This window comes from Triturus cristatus, chromosome 10 (genome assembly GCF_964204655.1).
Source record: "Triturus cristatus chromosome 10, aTriCri1.1, whole genome shotgun sequence".
Taxonomy (NCBI): domain Eukaryota; kingdom Metazoa; phylum Chordata; class Amphibia; order Caudata; family Salamandridae; genus Triturus; species Triturus cristatus.
The window spans coordinates 50429079-50451118 of record NC_140593.1 but is presented as its reverse complement, the minus strand read 5'-3'; the positions used below and the strand labels follow the sequence as shown (position 1 = coordinate 50451118).

The following is a 22040-nucleotide window of genomic DNA, read 5'->3' as shown; positions in this document are numbered from 1 at the left end:
CAGGAATAAAAACTCTTCTCCCAAACTGGGGTCCTGGACCGCTCCCCACCCCCGAAGAATCACCACACACTGCTTTCCATCGTTTACAATGTCCATAGCTTCATCTCCCATTTCGGATAGTTCTGCCAAGAACAGCTTATTCACCCCATGTGCACCCTGTCACTCTCAGGGGCAGTGAGTTGGTCTAAGGTTAGTCCCAGTCGGATGTAAGCTGGGAAAGGGGGAATGTCCGTATGAACCATTGTGTTGATGCTACTGAGTACGGCAGACCAGTAGGGCCGAAGCTTTCGACAGTTCTATGAAAGATGTGTAAGTGTCCCGGGCGAGCTGCAGCCCCTCCAGCACTTCGGGGACTCGTTCAGATACCAAGTATGGATCAGAGTGGGCGTGTAGTACTAGTAGTATGTGACTTTGATCATGGCTTCGCGTGTGCGATGAAATATGTCTTCCCATTCCTTATCTGTTAGTATGCGTTCAAATTCTTTTTCCCATCTCCTTTGGGCAGCCCTACACATATGTGAGGTTGTTCTTAGTAGTAGTTTGTAGCGGTCTGAAGCCAATTGCCTGTCATCGGATGTGGTGAGCAGTCGTTTCTCAAAGGGTGTTAGTGGGCGAACCGCTGTCCCTTTCCTCCCAGGCTTTGTCACCCAATGGCGTCTCTGCACGCAGGGCATGTATTCCCTCTCTGGCAGGCTGTAGTCCATCTGTTATGGTTCAAAGGACTGTAGACCATGTCGGTCATAAAGGTCCCCTATGCACCTGCAATTCGCGAACTGCCAAGCCAAGAAGTCACTGCCATTCCTAGCAGGCAGGAGCTCAGGGTGGCCTTTTATAGGAGTCATTGGGGGGTCTGGATGTCAGGCCCAGTGGAAGTCCTAGACCATCATACCATCCCGCATCACCAGGCAGCTGAATGCTCCCCATGGTCTGTGGTTCTTGGGCATCCAAAGTGTCTTGCACACAGGGATGCCAGCGACCGATTGGTGCATGAAACACCAATGTTTCTCGGAAGTGATGGCATTCTACCAGGTAGCGCAGTTGAGTGGCAGTATAGTAGTTTTTTAGGGAGGGAATCCCAAGGCCCCCTCGGATGCGGGGCGTACTGTTGCGATTCAGCATTTGGGCTTTCTCTCCAGATAAACCCTCTGTTAACTGCTGCATCATAGGGAGAACACCCGGGGTGGTTGTAGGGAGGAGTATGTGCATGGTATACAGTATTTCCGGTAGTAGGGTCAGCTTCACTGCGGCTATATGGCCTAGGTATGATAATTCCCCCATCTGCCAATTCTGGAAATCCCTACGAGCTGTATGGGGTAGGTCGGAGTGTTTGTGGACCACTGCGCGCTCCACAGTTGGGCAGAGTTTTATGCCGAGGTATGTGGTATGGTGGGCAGCCGAGGAGAAGGGGCACTGTCTCTAGGGGAAAGTCTGTTTCTCCCCAGGGTTTGAAGGGCCAGGACCTGTGAGCTTTGCGTGTTTACCTTAAACCCTGACACCTGGCTGGATGAATATCATTCATGAAGTCGGGCCGGAAATGAGGTCAGCGGGTCGGTGAGTGCCAGAAGGACGTCATTGCACACAGTGCATTCTCATGTCCTGTGTGGCCCAAGGTGACCTCTGTGATGTGTAGGTTCTATGCTTTGCCTCTGTTAGGGCTTCCATATAAAGGGTAAAGAGGAACAGAGATGGGGTCAGCATTGGTGGCTCCCGCTTGTATTGTGAAGGGGCCGGATGTCGCACCCTCGATGCAGACCTGGGTGTCTGAAGGGTCATGTCTACTGAACCCCCACTTTTGGAATCTGGGGCTCATTCCGCTTCTACCAAGTACTTCCCATGAAAAGGGCCCTGGACCAGATCGAGCGCCTTCTCAGCATCCTGTGATAAACGAAAGGCTGGCAGTTGGGCACATGAGACATTATCGATAATGTGAAGGGTCCGGTTTGTGATATCGGAGCAGCCCCTTTCAGGGATAAACCCGTCTGGTCTGGGCTCACAAGGTCTTACATATACGGGTCCAGCTGTCGGGCTACAGGCCTGTAAAAATCTTCCCGTCTACGAGAGAAGTGAGATGGGGAGAGGAGGGTGGTCACGCAGGGACAGATTTTGGAGTTCACCCTGGAAGAAATAGGCTTGGGCATCGAGGGATTAACCAAAAATAAAGCCCCGGGCCCTGACGGGACCTCCCCGGATCTGTTCTTGAGTAATGTGGAATTATGGGCTCCCATTTTAACCAGAGTAATAAATGCGGCCATCGTGGTAGGTTTGCCTAGGTCCTGGTTGCTGGCCATCATAGTACCCATTTTTAAAAAGGGTAACAGAGACAACCCCCAATGCTATCGCCCAATCTCCCTGATAGACGTTTCAGCCAAAATTTTAAGAAGAGTTATTCTGAACCGACTAACTGATTGGGCCGAGGATAACAACATCATCTCGGACGTTCAGTACGGTTTTCGGTCCGGTAGGTCCACTAGTGACCAATGCTTGAACCTCTATATGTTGGTCGCCAAGTACACGAAAACCAGTAAAGAAGCTATTTACTTGGGGTTCATGGACTTGGCCGCGGCATTCGACCACGTAAACCGGAACAAGCTCTGGGCGATGATGAGTCATCTAGGAATTGATCCAGGTATAATTTGTTCTCTGAGGGAATTGCACAGAGAGACCTCTGCCAGAGTACGTTATAACATGGAAGGGGGGCTGACCGAGTCTTTTAGATGTACTAGCGGTGTTAGGCAAGGCTGCATATTGGCCCCTTTTCTATTCTCGTTATATATTAATAATCTAGAACAGTCTCTAACCAACTTAAAAACAGACTGCCCAAGGGTAGGAACACGCAATATCCCGGTGCTGCTGTACGCAGATGAAGCGGTTCTTTTGGCGCGCACCCCTAAAAGTCTGCAGATTTTAATTGACGGGTTCGTCAAATTTATGAATGCGTTAGATCTGTCTGTGAATTAAAAAAAATCTTACGTAATGGCAGCAGTTCATAAACCACGGACTAGCTTTGCTTACAGAATTGGGAATCACACACTAGAAAGGGTGCAATCCTTTTCGTATTTAGGTGTGCTCTTTGATGAGTCCCTGAAATTTGCCCCTCTGGTACAGGAAAGGTGTGGAAAATTGGTCGCACCAACTGGGGCCATAGCAGGCTATGGGAGGAGAGTTGGTCGATGGTCCCCGGAACAATCAATGAACCTTTATGGCTCTATGTGTTGCCCCAAAGCCATGTATGGTTCAGAAGTGTGGGGGTTCATAAACCTTGACCTTTTGCAAAGGGAAGAAAATAAAATTTTCCGTTCAATCTTGAAAGTCCCCAACTGCACCCCTGCCACCATAGCACATAGAGAATTAGGACGACCTTATCTAGAGGATTTGATTAAATTCAGACCAATCCTGGCCTGGCTGAAAATTTGGCTTAACCCTGAAGCTGCATTGAGTAGGCAGATCCTAACAGATTGCCTAGGGAGGGCTAAAAGCTTGAATATCCCATGGCTTATTTACGTGAAATCCAGTTTGGAAAGTATGGGTCGTAAGGAGCTGTACTCAAACCCTTCAGGGATTATCCCACAGGATAAGCAGACTCTTAAGAAAATTTTTGTGGACCAAAGATTTCTTGCAAGATCCACAGTGGAAGGGGCAAAACCCTCAGTGAGTATTTATAGTAGGCTTGAAACCACTGACGGGATGGAACCCTATCTTTGTGTCGTGTATAATGCCCAAGAAAGGTTTTTAATGTCACGTTTTAGGCTCAATTTTTTACCTTTTTTGTTAGCTGAACCAGTTGGTTTTAGTCAGTCAATTGAGCAGAAGGGTGCCTGCGGCTGCGACAATAAGTCTCTGCAGGACACCCTTCATTTTGTACTTCTATGTCCCCTGTATGCAATTCCAAGACGTAGATTTTTAAAGGAAATTTCTAAAAAGGCCAGGTTCACTCGAGCCAAAGAAGCACTGATCTTCCTACAAAGGTCCGGTGACCCGTTAACCTTGTGTTCTGTTATTAGTTTCCTGAAATTTGCACTAAGACTAAGGGTAACCAGAGGATAGCATTACCTGAGAACCCTGTAGGATTCCCCACCCGTCTACTGTGATTAAGTTTTTATGGTGCCCGTATTGTGAATAATGAATTATTTTATGTATATAGACTCAGTCAATGTTCTTGCATAATGATTTAATACTATTTTTACTTGTATATATATGTAATCTTTTATGATGGTTTTTAACCACCGAATAAAGAATTATTGATTGATTGATTGAGATGGGGCAATAGGAGGAACAGGTGGCGGGCCCTCGCCTGGCTTAGGTATGGCCACCTGCATCTCTGAGGTGAGCGCAGCGTGTCTGCAATTGAGTTGTACAATTTTGCCAGTAGGGAGCCAATTATGTACTAAAAGTCTTATAAAAGGCTACTGTAAATCAATCCGCCCCGGGGATTCCCAATATGTAATTTAGAAATGCTAATGGTGACTTCCTGTACTTGTATGTCCCCCTCGACCGAGCCAGATTGTAGTGTTGTGAGTGCCGGCAGTGGAATCGCACCTAGGTATGTCTGCAGACCTTCAGGGAGGAGGGTTCTAGGGAGTAGAACTTGGACAAGTATGTGCAGAATGCCTCCGCTATATCCTCTGGGGTATGTGCCATGTCTCCTGGGCAGGTGGTGATCTGGGCAATGGTATTTCTCTGCTGCTTTGTCCTCAGCTTACAGGCTAGTAGTTTGCCTGCTCTGTCACCCCTTATGTAAGATCCGTATTTAGTGCATAGTAATGCGTATTCCAATCTAGTGCTCTGAGTCGCTGCCTCACTATCGTAAGCTGGTGCTAAACCTTCCGGGAATACGCACTTTTCTATTGGGTCTGAAGTACGCTTACCGCTTTCTCCAGTTTTCTGTGCATTGAGATAAGCTTCAATAGCCATAAGCTCCCCCCGTAGGACTGTCTGAAGGACATCCCAAAACGTGGCAATCTGCAGGACTGACCCCTCATCCTCTATCACATAGGAGGAGATACTGTAAAGACCAATGAGGCGTAGCAGGTAAGGGAAATAGTCTTTATTCAGTAAATGCCCTGACACCAGGATGCGTGTCCTCTTGGTACAAGAAATCCACCTCAACTGTCCCTAACCACCGCCCATGCCCAAGGTTCTTCTATTCCAGAACCGATTGACATCATAGAACTATGGGCAAGTGCTCGCTGCCAGGAAGACGGTGCGAGGCAAGTACAATCAGCACGAGGCAATAAACATAACAGATATGGCTACGAATAGAGTCTTTGACCTCCAGCTGCCACAGAGGCTGTCATTCATTCACAGTGTCATTGTCGGAGTCTGTCTAGATCCCGCAGGGTGAGCAACACTGGAGCACGATCGGACATGGAGATGACTTGGTGCACCCAGGGGAGGAACTGCGCTGTGCTCAAGTAGTATTCTAGCCTGGCATATGTGTGGTGGGACGCAGAGAAAAATGTGTAGCCCCTACTCTTGGGGTGCTGAGCTTTCAAAATATCTCCTAGCCCGAGGTCCTGAAGCCATGTGCTGGTCGCCACTGAGATGGCTCCCTTTTGCCCTGTGCAATGGGCTGATTGATCAAGATTGGTGTCCATCACCATGTTAAAATCCCCGCCCATAAGGAGCTCCGTATCTGGGGTCATTAGGATCTGAGGTTTGGCTTCACAGACTAAGCCTTCTTATGCTTCATTGGGAGCGAATAGGTTAAGGAGTGTGATGTGAGAGTGGTGTGTTATGCGTACCACCAGCATTCTACCCGAGATCTCTGCGACCGAGGAGAGTGATTTGCTTGTGAATTTGTTGACTAGTAATATAGCCAGCCCTCCCCTCTGAGCTGGAACGGAGGACAAGACCTGCCGGGCAAACCAACGTGATCTAAGCAGGTTCCAGTCCTGTTGAAGCAAATGTGTTTCTTGTAGTAGGCATATATTGCAGCCCGAATCTTTAAGAATGGAAAGTTAAGGCGCCAGGTGTTCAGGCTAAGAATGCACAGTGGTGGTAGTGGGTGAGGGCGCTAAGTATGCTTGATGTGGGATATAGGTGCCATTGTAAATTGTTAGTGCAACACAGCGTTTGGCATTTGTGCCGTGCAAATTCTGGTGTGGTGTGGTGTGGAGATGATGTCCCAGTGTTCTCCAATAACATGGCAATTTAAATTGAACAGACATTCACTCCCCCAAACTGGAGTAGTCCATAGTAACTGTGGGTCCAAAGAATACCAATATGGTCTGTGGTTCATCTTGCCAGTCCTCCTACGGCCCAGCACTCCGAAGGCTCTATGCATGCCTGTTCACTGCTTCATGCCTTCCTGTGGCTGCGTTTACTGGCTGGGCATTCCTGCGTTCATTGCCCTGTTTCCAGATCATCAGTCTGTAGCTTGTTCAACATTTCTTGTTGTTCTCTCTGCATCTCGTCCTCCGAAGGTCTTGCTGCTCCTTTCGCTGTGACACTTTGGTCCATTTCCTGGCACTCCATGGTGGGCGATCTGTCTTGGCTGGGATGTCTGATGAGGGGGCCGAGTGGTTGACAATTGCAGCAGCTTTTGCAAGGGAATGGATTGTGTGCGCCTCCATGTTCCAGGTGTAGAGTAGTCTAGAGAGGTGCACCAAACGGTATTTTACTAACTTACTTTGAAAGAAGGTGGTAATAGGTTTAAGTTGCCACCAGTTCTGCAGGGTGCCCGGTGCTAATTCTTTACAAGGGAGAACTGCGGAGCCCTCAAATTGGATAGCGTTCCTCTGTAAGGCAGCGCCCATTAAGGCTTCCTTCTGGCGGTAATAGTGCAGATAGGTCAGGATATCTGGTTGGGCACCGCCTGTGCTCTTGGCTCTGTGACTCTATGGGTTCTGTCCAGCTGTATGTCTGCTATTGGGGCATTACGGATTATCTGGTGAAACAGGCATTTCACAAATGTCTCAATGTCCCATTTCTCAACCCCGAGGGATGCCATGTATACGGATGTTTGATCTACAAGACCTGTGTTCAAGGTCTTCCAGGTACACCTGCATCGTGCAATTCTGATCTCTCAGTTCTACCAGTTCCTGTCTATAAGCATCCAATTCCTCCTCTCTCGCGTCACCTGCATCCTTCAGAGTGGAGATCCGTTGCCCCAGGTACCCCAGTTTGTGTCTCATTTCCTTAAGTCCTTCGAAACTTCCTCATGGAGAAGGGTTATATGCTGACAAAGCTTTTCAAAGAGACCCTCCATGAAGATCCTGGTCAACGGGGGTTACGCCCTTATTGGGGAACCTCTGTGCGGTGAGGACTCTCTGCACCGATCCCTTCCGGGACTACGCTCTTCGTTCGCTTAGGTTTTCTTTGAGGAGGTTTTGGTGAGCATGTCTCTCAAGGATGAGTCCTTGCGTGATTTGTCGGCCGCTATAGTGGCAGGGGTTAGTCCTGGGGGGAGTTCAGCAGGAGTATAAATGTAAAGGGCCCCTCTCAGCCCTAATGCCGTGAACCCCTGAGGGGTCAGTCACTACCACAATGGCCCACCAGTAGCACCAACGCTAGCGGTTTGGGGGCAATGGGTGACTTGTGGGCACATTTCAGCGTCCCTCCTGACCCTCCTGCATGGCCCACTACACAAAGGACACTGGTCACTGTTCTCCCGTTAGTTGGTGGACAGATACCCTCAACTAAGGTGGGGGAGGGCGGGGCCCACGTGAGTCCTGGTGGGGTATAGCTCACCTACCCCCAAAGTCCCTCAGAGCACGGGAACCTGTGCAGACGCCCCCGGGGCATTCAGGGCGTGCGGATCTGTCCCATTTTGTTGAGCAACGATTGAAGTCAGGGCCCCTCCTGACTCGTTCGCGGTGTAGTGTTTCTAGCCTCAGGGCCCCTCCTGACTCGGTCGCGGCGTAGTGTTTCTAGCCTCAGGGCCCCTCCAGACTCGGTCTCGGTGTAGTGTTTCCAGGCTCCGGGCCCCTCCTGGCTCGGTCGCGGTGTAGTGTTTCTAGCCTCAGGGCCCCTCCTGACTCGGTCGCGGTGTAGTGTTTCTAGCCTCAGGGCCCCTCCTGACTCGGTCGTGGTGTAGTGTTTCCAGGCTCAGGGCCCCTCCTGGCTCGGTCTAGGTGTAGTGTTTCCAGGCCCAGGGCACCTCCTGACTCGGTCGCGGTGTAGTGTTTCCAGGCTCAGGGCCCCTCCTGACTCGGTCGCGGTGTAGTGTTTCCAGGCTCAGGGCCCCTTCTGGCTCGGTCGCGGTGTAATGTTTCCACGCTCAGGGCCCCTCTTGACTCGGTCGCGGTGTAGTGTTTCCAGGCTCAGGGCCCCTCCTGACTCGGTCGCGGTGTAGTGTTTCCAGGCTCAGCGGGCAGCCAAAGGTTGTTCCAAGCAGCAGGCGGGGGGTTCCAAATTCTTAATTTTACGCAGAAGCCCTGTAAATATTGTGTACTACTTGGTGTTTACATAGCGCTTTCCATATCCCTCAGAAGGGTTCAAATCACCCTCTTGGTGCCTCAGTTGCATCAGTTATATAGTGCCTTATACCCCTTTAAGGTTTTGAAGCTCTCTGAGTTGTAGCGGGCCCCTGGGCATTCTTCCTAGTGCACAGTTGATTGGGTGGTGTCTGTTGTGTATGGGACATGTTGGGTGAGGTGTGTGAGGTTTGAGATGATGTGGTGGAAGCACGGTGTGCTTAATGCCACTGCGCGTAAGCAGGGGTGGAGTTCGGAGTGTAAGGATAGTTGCTGTTGTGAATACATGTACTTCGCACCTTAAGGTCAGATAGTATCCAGTGTAGAACCTCTCAGTAATGTGCATAACTTGGGTCCAGTAGGGTGTGTGGAATGTGTGTGAGGGTGCGGCTGTGTCTATGTGTGGGTGTGAGGGTGTGTGTGGGTGTGGCTGTGTGTGGGTGGGTGTGTGGGTGTGTGGGTGGGTGGCTGTGTGTGGTTGTGTGTGTGGGTGTGGATGTGGCTGTGGGTGGGTGGGTGGGTGTGGGTGTGGGTGTGTGTGGCTGTGTGTGTGTGTGAGTGTGTGTGTGTGTGTGGCTGTGTGTGGCTGTATGTGTGTGTGTGTGTGTGTGTGGGTGTGGGTGTGGGTGTGGGTGTGGCTGTGTGTGGGTGTGTGGGGGTGTGGGGCTGTGTGTGTGTGTGTGAGTGTGTCTGTGTGTGGGTGTGGCTGTATGTGGGTGTGTGTGTGTGGGTGTGTGTGTGGGTGTGGGTTGGTGCGGCTGTGTGTGGGTGGGTGGGTGTGTGGGTGAGTGTGTTTGTCTCAGCCACCCACATCTTTATGTTGATATCGGCCTGTGCTTCATGAAGATTTACTGCTATGGTACTGTTCAGACCCTTCCCGTGAACAGCCTCATCATTCACCAATGCACAACCGCCTTCTCAGCATCCACTAGTACCTTTATGGTGCACTGCTTCCGCCTTGACAATACTTTTAGCCAAGTGCCCTAGCTGCCAGCACTCTTTGGGTGGAGATACTACATGTTCGGTTGAACCTCCAGCCACACATGCTCGCCTATAAATATGTAATATTGATTCCGATGTAGTAATAGTAACTTTATTCGGTTAAATAACCATCAAAGTGTGCACAACAACAAATAAAACAAGAGCACTAGTACACAATAAACGGGAGTAATAGTAAACGTAGTTCATTTCTAAAAAGGGGGACCTATATGCACCCTGCCACAATATGATCACAATGTCCTTGTTAAAGTTGCAATCAAAAAGATCATTAAACTTTTCTAAAAGTTCATAATACAATTCATTCTATTCCTCCAGGCAGTAAAATATGTTAAAATTCACACTTGACCATGCAAAATGTGACAGGTACTAAAGTGCAAGATAATACTAAAATATGTGATACTTAGAGAATAAACAAAACAAGTAGCTAAAAGCCACCTGTACATTTACAACGTTAACCTCGGATGTGCAATGCATGACGTGGCAGGCACCGCACGGTGCCTGCCACGTTGTGCATGCAAATGCACAGATGCCTTTTTTGCATTGCGGCAGGTCCTGCTGACAGCAATGCCCGCCGCAATGCAAAAAGTGCGGCATGCGCCCGCCAGTGTGGCGGGCGCATCCTAATTGTATATGCGGGACCGCCGCACATATAGCGGGCGGTCCCATCTCCCGGTGCGATGTCTGCCCGCCATCGTATTAGACCCCTTAGTCTCTTATACCACATTTCTTGTAAAAATGTACTAACAGCAAATACTATTTTTAGTGATGTGTCACTTTTTAAAATCCTGAAGGCTTCCAGGAGACTACTAGCAGCCAAGTCGAGACAGATTGGAACTAGCCATTTGTGGCGTATGGGATGGTACTCCCTGCAGAAGACTAGTTAGTACATGTTTCTCATCTTTGTTACTCAAACCACATATAGGACACATTTTGAGATCTTGGTAGTACACCATTTGCTTGCAAAAGACCTCAGTGGTAGGATCCCATGACGGAATCTTACGTACAACTTCCTAGCTGAAAATGGATATATTAAATCAAGGAATTCTTCATACATGGCTGTAAATTTATCATCTAAAAAAGTGCTGATTACAGACCCATTATTGGTATTCGTAACATAACGGTCATTTATATTAGCACCGTGGCTAATTTTTAACAACTTGTTATCTGATTTTACAATGGAGCCAGGATCATCCCACAAGTTCTGAAATCCGAGTTTAAGAAACCACCTGAGACGGCTTTAACCCATGGAATGTCCCTGGCTCCTTGAAAACTCAATAGCTCTACCAGTGAGTCTTTAAAAACTCAGAGTTCGGGTGTGGACCATAGTTGGATCCAATAAGCTAGGGTTTTTAGAGTAGCCAAATCGGCAACTCTTTTTATGCCAACATCGAAGTACATGGGGGTTAGTGGTGAGCTATATGGTACACTCAATAGCCTTCTAAAAAATGTATTCTCGGTGATCTTCAATGAATGTAAATTTCCACAGCCCCAGATCTCCGCCCAATGAAGAACAGCTCCCTGTGCAGTTGCGCGGTAAGTTTCCACTGTAGAGGGAATTATGTGCGACGACATTTGGTTGTAAAACCTTACAATAGCATTGGATCTGTGTTCAATCGTTAATGTACATTTTTCCAATTGACTACTCCACCTTAGGTTAACCATGAGTCTCACCCCTAAGTAGTCAAAGCAGTGGACTCCATCAAGAGCCTCGCTACCTACATGAATACTTCGGCTTCCCTTCTTCGACTTTTCAAACAACATAAACTTGGTTTTACTTATATTTAATTCTAGACCTCTTGAATTCCAAATATTAAAAAAGTATCAATTAAAATTTGAAGGCCCAATGGTGATTTCGGAAATAGGAGCGAATCGTCGGCAAAAAAGTAAAATCGTTATTTTCTTAATATTAAAAACTGTGGAGTCGTTCCTGCACTGTTCGCAAACGTCCACCACATCATTGATATACAGGGAAAATAAAGTAGGTGCTAAAACACAGCCCTGGCGGACGCCTCTCTCTATGGGTATGTTATCCGTCAGTTCGCCATTGGGGCCCCAGCGAACTTGTGCGTAGTTATTTTCATGCAGTTTTTTTATTAGGTGCACTAAAGTAACTGGGACCTCTATGTTTGCCAGGGCTTGCCAAAGAGCAGCATGAGGGATAAGGTTAAATGCTGCTCTAAGGTCAATAAAAGCCACGTGTAGTTTTTGTTTTAGGAGTAAAATATGTCCCAATATAATGCTTTATTCCGATGTACATATACCCTATATGTGAGCTCTACGTCTCTTCCCACGTCCTCTTTATTCATCACATCATTAGAGGTTAATTGCAGTAAAGCATTGCACGCACCACTTGTTGCTCTGTACAACACCTCTGTTAGAAGGCCCACTCAGACACATACACATATGCATGAGTAGGCGCTCCATGCAGTAGGCATGTCTCATCACCCTGAAATCCTTTGTCTGGTCTGCTTTTGTCACAGCTACACGGTGCAGGCCAAGAGTGCCAGCCTCCCGCGCGTGCCGACTGCAACGGGCTACAAGATGTCCACGGATGACTACAGGAAACTGTGAGTAGCAAGTGTGCCTTTCCACCATGACTCTTGGGTGTATCCTTCCTGTCCGAGCCCTGAACGCACCCTTACTTACTGATCTCTACATATATCATTCCTGCCCGAGCCCTGAACGCACCCTTACTTACTGATCTCTACTTATGTCCTTCCTGCCCGAGCCCTGAACGCACCCTTACTTCCTGATCTCTACTTATATCCTTCCTGTCTGAGCCCTGAACGCACCCTTACTTACTGATCTCTACATATATCATTCCTGCCCGAGCCCTGAACGCACCCTTACTTACTGATCTCTACATATATCCTTCCTGCCTGAGCCCTAAACGCACCCATACTTACTGATCTCTACATATATCATTCCTGCCCGAGCCCTGAACGCACCCTTACTTACTGATCTCTACTTACATCCTTCCTGCCCGAGCCCTGAACACACCCTTACTTACTGATCTCTACATATACCCTCCCTGCCCGAGCCCTGAATTCACCCTTACTTACTGATCTCTACATATATCCTTCCTGCCCGAGCCCTGAACGCACCCTTACTTACTGATCTCTACTTATATCCTTCATGCCCAAGCCCTGAACGCACCCTTACTTACTGATCTCTACATATATCCTTCCTGCCCGAGCCCTGACTGCACCCTTACTTACTGATCTCTACATATATCCTTCCTGCCCGAGCCCTGAACGCACCCTTACTTACTGTTCTCTACATATATCCTTCCTGCCCGAGCCTTGAACGCACCCTTACTTACTGATCTCTACATATATCCTTCGTGCCCGAGCCCTGAACACACCCTTACTTACCGATCTCTACTTATATCCTTCCTGCCCGAGCCCTGAATTCACCCTTACTTACTAATCTCTACTTATATCCTTCCTGCCCGAGCCCTGAACACACCCTTACTTACTGATCTCTACTTATATCCTTCATGCCCGAGCCCTGAACGCACCCTTACTTATTGATCTCTACTTATATCCTTCCTGTCTGAGCCCTGAACGCACCCTTACTTACTGATCTCTACATATATCATTCCTGCCCGAGCCCTGAACGCACCCTTACTTACTGATCTCTACATATATCCTTCCTGCACGAGCCCTGAACGCACCCTTACTTACTGATCTCTACATATATCCTTCCTGCCCGAGCCCTGAATTCACCCTTACTTACTGATCTCTACATATACCCTCCCTGCCCGAGCCCTGAATTCACCCTTACTTACTGATCTCTACATATATCCTTCCTGCCTGAGCCTTGAACGCACCCTTACTTACTGATCTCTACATATACCCTCCCTGCCCGAGCCCTGAATTCACCCTTACTTACTGATCTCAACATATATCCTTCGTGCCCGAGCCCTGAACACACCCTTACTTACCGATCTCTACTTATATCCTTCCTGCCCGAGCCCTGAATTCACCCTTACTTACTAATCTCTACTTATATCCTTCCTGCCCGAGCCCTGAACACACCCTTACTTACTGATCTCTACTTATATCCTTCATGCCCGAGCCCTGAACGCACCCTTACTTATTGATCTCTACTTATATCCTTCCTGTCTGAGCCCTGAACGCACCCTTACTTACTGATCTCTACATATATCATTCCTGCCCGAGCCCTGAACGCACCCTTACTTACTGATCTCTACATATATCCTTCCTGCCTGAGCCCTAAACGCACCCATACTTACTGATCTCTACATATATCATTCCTGCCCGAGCCCTGATCGCACCCTTACTTACTGATCTCTACTTACATCCTTCCTGCCCGAGCCCTGAACACACCCTTACTTACTGATCTCTACATATACCCTCCCTGCCCGAGCCCTGAATTCACCCTTACTTACTGATCTCTACATATATCCTTCCTGCCCGAGCCCTGAACGCACCCTTACTTACTGATCTCTACTTATATCCTTCATGCCCGAGCCCTGAACGCACCCTTACTTACTGATCTCTACATATATCCTTCCTGCCCGAGCCCTGAATGCACCCATACTTACTGATCTCTACAGATATCCTTCCTGCCCGAGCCCTGAACGCACCCTTACTTACTGATCTCTACATATATCCTTCCTGCCCGAGCCTTGAACGCACCCTTACCTACTGAGCTCTACATAAATCCTTCGTGCCCGAGCCCTGAACACACCCTTACTTACTGATCTCTACTTATATCCTTCCTGCCCGAGCCCTGAATTCACCCTTACTTACTGATCTCTACTTATATCCTTCCTGCCCGAGCCCTGAACACACCCTTACTTACTGATCTCTACTTATATCCTTCATGCCCGAGCCCTGAACTCACCCTTACTTACTGATCTCTACATATATCCTTCCTGCCCGAGCCCTGAACGCACCCTTACTTACTGATCTCTACATATATCCTTCCTGCCCGAGCCTTGAACGCACCCTTACTTACTGATCTCTACATATATCCTTCCTGCACGAGCCCTGAACGCACCCTTACTTACTGATCTCTACATATATCCTTCCTGCCCGAGCCCTGAATTCACCCTTACTTACTGATCTCTACATATACCCTCCCTGCCCGAGCCCTGAATTCACCCTTACTTACTGATCTCTACATATATCCTTCCTGCCCGAGCCCTGAACGCACCCTTACTTACTGATCTCTACATATACCCTCCCTGCCCGAGCCCTGAATTCACCCTTACTTACTGATCTCAACATATATCCTTCCTGCCCGAGCCCTGGACGCACCTTTACTTACTGATCTCTACATATATCCTTCCTGCCCGAGCCCTGGACGCACCCTTACTTACTGATCTCTACATATATTCTTCCTGCCGAGCCCTGAACGCACCCTTACTTACGGTCTTTACATATACCCTCCCTGCCCGAGCCCTGAATTCACCCCTACTTACTGATCTCTACATATACCCTCCCTGCCCGAGCCCTGAATTCACCCCTACTTACTGATCTCTACATATACCCTCCCTGCCCGAGCCCTGAATTTCTCCCGTACTTACTGATCTCTACATATACCCTTCATGCCCGAGCCCTGAACGCACCCTTACTTATTGATCTCTACTTATATCCTTCCTGTCTGAGCCCTGAACGCACCCTTACTTACTGATCTCTACATATATCATTCCTGCCCGAGCCCTGAACGCACCCTTACTTACTGATCTCTACATATATCCTTCCTGCCTGAGCCCTAAACGCACCCATACTTACTGATCTCTACATATATCATTCCTGCCCGAGCCCTGAACGCACCCTTACTTACTGATCTCTACTTACATCCTTCCTGCCCGAGCCCTGAACACACCCTTACTTACTGATCTCTACATATACCCTCCCTGCCCGAGCCCTGAATTCACCCTTACTTACTGATCTCTACATATATCCTTCCTGCCCGAGCCCTGAACGCACCCTTACTTACTGATCTCTACTTATATCCTTCATGCCCGAGCCCTGAACGCACCCTTACTTACTGATCTCTACATATATCCTTCCTGCCCGAGCCCTGAATGCACCCATACTTACTGATCTCTACAGATATCCTTCCTGCCCGAGCCCTGAACGCACCCTTACTTACTGATCTCTACATATATCCTTCCTGCCCGAGCCTTGAACGCACCCTTACCTACTGAGCTCTACATAAATCCTTCGTGCCCGAGCCCTGAACACACCCTTACTTACTGATCTCTACTTATATCCTTCCTGCCCGAGCCCTGAATTCACCCTTACTTACTGATCTCTACTTATATCCTTCCTGCCCGAGCCCTGAACACACCCTTACTTACTGATCTCTACTTATATCCTTCATGCCCGAGCCCTGAACTCACCCTTACTTACTGATCTCTACATATATCCTTCCTGCCCGAGCCCTGAACGCACCCTTACTTACTGATCTCTACATATATCCTTCCTGCCCGAGCCTTGAACGCACCCTTACTTACTGATCTCTACATATATCCTTCCTGCACGAGCCCTGAACGCACCCTTACTTACTGATCTCTACATATATCCTTCCTGCCCGAGCCCTGAATTCACCCTTACTTACTGATTTCTACATATACCCTCCCTGCCCGAGCCCTGAATTCACCCTTACTTACTGATCTCTACATATATCCTTCCTGCCCGAGCCCTGAATGCACCCTTACTTACTGATCTCTACATATACCCTCCCTGCCCGAGCCCTGAATTCACCCTTACTTACTGATCTCAACATATATCCTTCCTGCCCGAGCCCTGGACGCACCTTTACTTACTGATCTCTACATATATCCTTCCTGCCCGAGCCCTGGACGCACCCTTACTTACTGATCTCTACATATGTTCTTCCTGCCGAGCCCTGAACGCACCCTTACTTACGGTCTTTACATATACCCTCCCTGCCCGAGCCCTGAATTCACCCCTACTTACTGATCTCTACATATACCCTCCCTGCCCGAGCCCTGAATTCACCCCTACTTACTGATCTCTACATATACCCTCCCTGCCCGAGCCCTGAATTTCTCCCGTACTTACTGATCTCTACATATACCCTTCCGTTCTGAGTCCTGAGTGTTCCCTTCCTCACTGAGTTCTGAAAGCACCTTTCCCCCCATGAGCCCAGAATGCACCATTCCTCCCTGATATGAGTGTACCTTTCCACCCTGACTCTTGGGTGTACCCTTCCTGCCTGAGCCCTGAACGCACCCTTTCTTACTGAGCTCTACGTATATCCTGAGTGTACGCTACCTCTCTAATCCCTGAATGCACCTTTCCACCATGAGCTGAGTGTACCTTTCCACCCTGACTCTTGATTGTACCCTTTCTGTCCGAGCCCTGAATGTCTGTCTGTCTGTCTGTCTGTCTGTCTGTCTATCTATCTATCTATCTATCTATCTATCGCATATGAGATGGTCACCAATCCATAAGATTTAATGAGTTTAGCTAGAGTGGTCATATAGATAATACACACTGTAAGGCTAAGGAAAGAGCCTTGAGGCACCCAAAAAGCTAGCCGCTTATTGGACAAAGAATGGGGAGCCAACCAGATCTGTCGCTCTCTCCCTTCCAACAAAGATTTAAACAAATGCCAAGCAATGCCTCAGATACCCAGCTCCCTCATGCCTGGTAACAAGATGGAATGAAACACGGTATCAAATGCCGCTGACGGACCGGTCAGGATCCATCCAGCACTTTTGCCTTCATCCAAATCAAATGTAATCTCTTCGGCTACCTCGAGAAGGGCAGTTTCTGTGCTATGCTGCAGCTGGAAGCCGACTAAGTACAATGAAGATTTTTATTTTCCTCCAGATAAGTTGATAACTGTAATCTTTGCAGTGGTGGGAAGCAGGGAAATCAGGTGAAATTTGGATAAAATAGATGTGTCAGCAGGCGGCTTGTTGAGGAGAGAAATTATTGTATCCCTCCTCCATCTGGTGGGAACTAATGCTGATTCTATCAAGTTGTTAAAGAGCTGAGTGAAAATGGGGGCTGTGGCCTCTGCAGAGGAGACAAAGCAGGAGGGCTGGGGCACTAGATGCTCCAGGTTCATACTGCACAAGGGCTTGCTGTTTTGAGCCAAGGAGATGGATTCCAATTTACTCAAGGAGCAGGACAAAGTGGGTCCTGCAGTCTACTTAACATTCGTTCAAGAGGAGACTGGGGCAGTTGATGGAGAGATGAGACCCGCAGCTTCTCCTTGAAAAATAAACATAACTTCTCGCCTAATTCCACAGGCACTGGAATTGTTGGAATGCAAGCTTTTGGGCTCAAGTAAAATTTTCTGATTTTAAAAATCTCCCTCAAAGTTCTAAGCCTCAGCAACGCGGTATGAATAAAAGGAACGTTAGGCTGTTTTAATCACTTTACCAAACGTTCGGGAGTCAACCAAGGTGCCGAGGGACCTCTGTGTTTGGCGGTGCTCTTTTTTGTGCAGTCTAAAATGGGTACCTCTTCCTACACCCATGTGTTAAATTGCTCTGCATCGTTGTCTAAGAGGCCTGGAAGAGTAGACCAAGAGGCCACTCATTATTTAAGTCTCATGGATGTACCTTGCTCCATACTCACGCCACCACCGAATCCTTCACGACTTGTACACTCCCCATGTGACACGTATCCCAGGTAAAAGGGACCAGATAATGGTGAGATCAAAGAAGGAGGACAGGCACTTCAATAGTGACTGGAATGTTTGAAGATATTGGGCAGGGTATGGCCGTCCTCATGAGTAGCATGGGTAACAAGTCGGTGCGTGTTAAATGTCTGGCACGCATCAATTAAAGCCAGTCCTGTTTTCTCTGTGGCCACATCCACATGCAAAATGAAATCACACAGCAGAGTCAGGTTGGAATACCTTATTATGAATCAAAAAGAGGGGGACTAGGAGCCACATTAAGGTCCAGTACCCGTGCTCCTCACTATAATTGACATGTCTAATCAGTGTGGTACCTTTATTGCCACTGGACAAATCACCTCATTTCTGATTAATACAAATTCTGAGACCTGACTGACTTCACATTTTCTACACCACATTGTGTGAAGGGGGTCTGCCTGAAAAATCAACTTTTTTCATTTTATACCATCATTTGCTCTGAATTGTGACAGAAAATCATGTTAGACATATCCTAAAAAAGGTCTCTTCAGGCCTTGTGATCATTATGGGAAGATCGGACTACATTCTGAGGGTCCTCACAAGGATTGTATGTACTGCCCACATCCCTCTCGTAAGGGAAAGGATTGCAAGAGCAGCCAAGCCTTTTCCTCAAAGACTTCTAAAGAGCATAAAGGGTAGGATGCTAATCTGGCTTCAAGGCCAAAGAAAGCTCTGCCCAAAGGGATGCGCGTGAGGGTTCCACAGAGACTGGTGAAAAGGCTCATAAAAGAGAGCACTCAGATGGCCACTCAAAGCATTACTCTAAAAAGGAGCCTTCTAAGAAGGAGTCAAAGAAATCTGAAGTTTAGAGACCAAAGTTCATCAGCCGAGATCTCATCAGCAAAGCAAGAGAGATAATGTGTCTTTGGTCCACAAACCACGATCGGAGTCTCCAACGTCAATAAAAAGGTACCTCTAACGCTTACCAAGATGTCAGCGGCACCATCGATGGTACAATCATCGATGACTGAGAAGCCGTCGACCAAGCCTTCATCGACCAAGCAAATCATGCCTCCGGTGATGTTGCCCATGACAACTTCAACATCATTAACGGCAACCACAGCAACTGGAACTGCCATCTCACTGTCAAAGACTACTGAATAAACGATGCCTTCTGTACTGCCGTCGACAGAGGTACTGTTGGTGACACTGTCGTCAGCACCATCAACAAAAGCACAAAAGATCACATTAATTATAGAAAGGGCATTTCTGTGCCTTTGCGGCTGGAACATACATCACCAAGCAAGTTGTTGTCTCTGCCACCACGTCACTAACTTCACATTGAATATGTTATGCAAATGCCACACAATTTACCACACACCTGGTAATCACCTACTATTCATTGAACAATTTACGGAGACTGTCTCATTTAACACTCACCGACCCGATAACCAGAAATTCCTTGGTGATTTCAATATTCACTGGAATGACCCAAAGAACCCCTACCTGAATACCTTCCTTGCTGACCTCAACCTTACCCAGTCTTGCAGTGGCCCAACCCATAATAAAGGCTCCACCCTTGATCTAATCATCGCCACGGAAAATATCATACAGCTAGAATCCATATCACTGTGTGGCTGGTCACACCACTACCGAATCTCCTTCTTCATCTTGGAGAGTGCACTAACTAGACAAAGCCCACCTTGCAAAACAAAACAATGGTCCAGAGACTTTAGAAAAAGAAACATACCTAAGCTAACTTCCATTAGCAACAACCTCCTTCCTCCACCCTCAAACATTTCTAATGTGAATGGCCTCACCGATCACAACATACCATCTATGTCAGTCATTCTTGATACAATTGCTCCGAAGCAGTTATAAAGAATACCCAGTAGACACTCCAAACCCTATTTCTGCAGCAACCTTAACGAAGAAAGGGGGAAATTAAGGCTTGCCGAGAGAGCATGGAGAATCTGTCATTCCACAACACACCTTTGGCACCTGAGGTCCATAAGAAATTATTATAATAAGCTCATACGTAGTTCCAAAGCAATCTTCTCCTGGACGCAACTGGACTGCGCCAAAAACGGACCCAAAAAGCTCCTTGAAATCATCAAACAGCAAGCTAGTGAGAGATCTAAACCTCCACCGAGAAGATAGAGTGATGCTCCCAAGTGGAGATGATTTCTCTGCTCATTTCATTAAAAAGCGAGAAGAATTGAATGAGGTCTACAATTCGCAGCTCGGCATTCACCAAGCCAGGCCCAATCTGGTCTCATCCCTGTGCCTCCTAAAATATGCTCCCCTCTCTCTGATTTCACCACAAAAAACAATGCTGCATGGTCTAACTTCAAACTCCCTGACCAAACAAGGATACTCAAAACAATAATATCAATTACTCCTTCTAATCACTTGAAGATCCTCTACCGCCACACTCATCAAAGAGCTTCGTTTCCCCATACTCCCACTCTGGTCTAAGATTGTGGGTGCCCCTCTATCCCAGGGCCCAATTCCTGATGGCCTAAAGGTAGGTTAGATTGCACCTATCCCAAAAAAGACAAACGTGGACTTGTCTGACCTCAAAGTTTTGGTCCTATCACCAACAATATGACACTTGCAAAACTTCTAGAGAAAAGTGTACACTTAAAACACGCGCTAACCTCCCCGTAGGTGGTTTTGCCTAAGGCGCGGTAAAAACGCTATTTGAGACCTTTTTAACCATTTTTAACCACTGTTTGAAACTTACCGTATTGCTGTGTTGCTTTTAATTGCTTTTAAAATTGAAACTTCACTGGCTTCTCGAGCACTTCACAATTCTCACTTCCTTCACCGTAACGGCACTTCCGCTGCAGCAAAGTGGTCTAGCGCTCAGGGACGATCAGCTGCTCGCAGCAGGGCTGATTGGTGGGGGGGAGGAGCCAACACGATATCTGCCACGCTGGAGCAAGCGCGCAGGCAGAGAGACGCGCACTAACCTCCCCGTAGGTGGTTTTGCCTAAGGCGCGGTAAAAACGCTATCTGAGACCTTTTTAACCATTTTTAACCACTGTTTGAAACTTACCGTATTGCTGTGTTGCTTTTAATTGCTTTTAAAATTGAAACTTCTCTGGCTTCTCGAGCACTTCACATTCCTCACTTCCTTCACCCTAACGGCACTTCTGCTGCAGCAAAGCGGTCTAGCGCTCAGGGACGATGAGCTGCTGCACAGCAGGGTTGATTGGTGGGGGGGAGGAGCCAAAACGATATCTGCCACGCTGGAGCAAGCGCACAGCGGGCTGAAGGCGCGCCTAAGGCAAGCCCGTCTGCGCCTGTCCACGTCCGGCCGGGGCCAGGGGCCAGTACCCCTGGTCCTTACATCCTTTACCCGGCAGAAGCACTCTTGGCCTTAGCCCATGGCTCTGCCTCCCTAAATAACAATGTAGCAGACATCCTCAGAGATGAAGGCTTACTACCTGCCGGTCATTCACCATACTCCCGCTGTTCATATCCCTCCAGTGGGTGATTCCAAACTGCCCGTCTATGACAAACCCCTCTCCTCCTTTCCAAAATTAAATCATGTCTCTCTGAGCCTCCTACTGGCCCGCACCAAATCAGGGTCGTCAGCGGACCCCTGCCCACCTAGGGTATTCCGCATGGCACTCCCCGGGATGGAGAGCGAGGTCCTCAACCTACTAAATCGGTCCCTTGACACCGGCCAAGACCCGACCAACTTGAAAGAGGCGAGAGTCATACCCCTGCTGAAAAAACCTGGGGCAGATACAAAGAATCTCAAAAATGTTAGGCCAATTTCCCAGCTTCCTTTTCTGGCTAAGGTGCTAGAACAACATGTGCTGAAAACCCTATCCCACCACTTAGAGAGCAACCAGCTCTTTCTTATGAAACAGGCCGGTTTCAGGGCTCAGCACAGAACTGGTAATGCTGGCAGTATTCGACGAACTCAGACTGATGGCCGATAACAAGAAGCCCTGCCCCCTGGTTCTCCTAGACCTGTCCGCGACATTCGATACGGTC

At 48.1% G+C, this 22040-nt stretch overlaps 1 protein-coding gene across 5 annotated transcripts in view; it reads left to right on the top strand.

Moving 5' to 3' along the window:
* LOC146788809 (uncharacterized) overlaps positions 1 to 22040 on the top strand; it is a 397685-nt gene that overhangs the window by 143340 nt on the left and 232305 nt on the right. For all 5 annotated transcript variants that reach the window (XM_085630389.1, XM_085630386.1, XM_085630388.1 and 2 more), the window contains exon 9: positions 11894 to 11980. In XM_085630389.1, coding sequence (XP_085486515.1) covers positions 11894 to 11980 — 87 coding nt within the window. The remainder of the gene's footprint in view (positions 1 to 11893; positions 11981 to 22040) is intronic.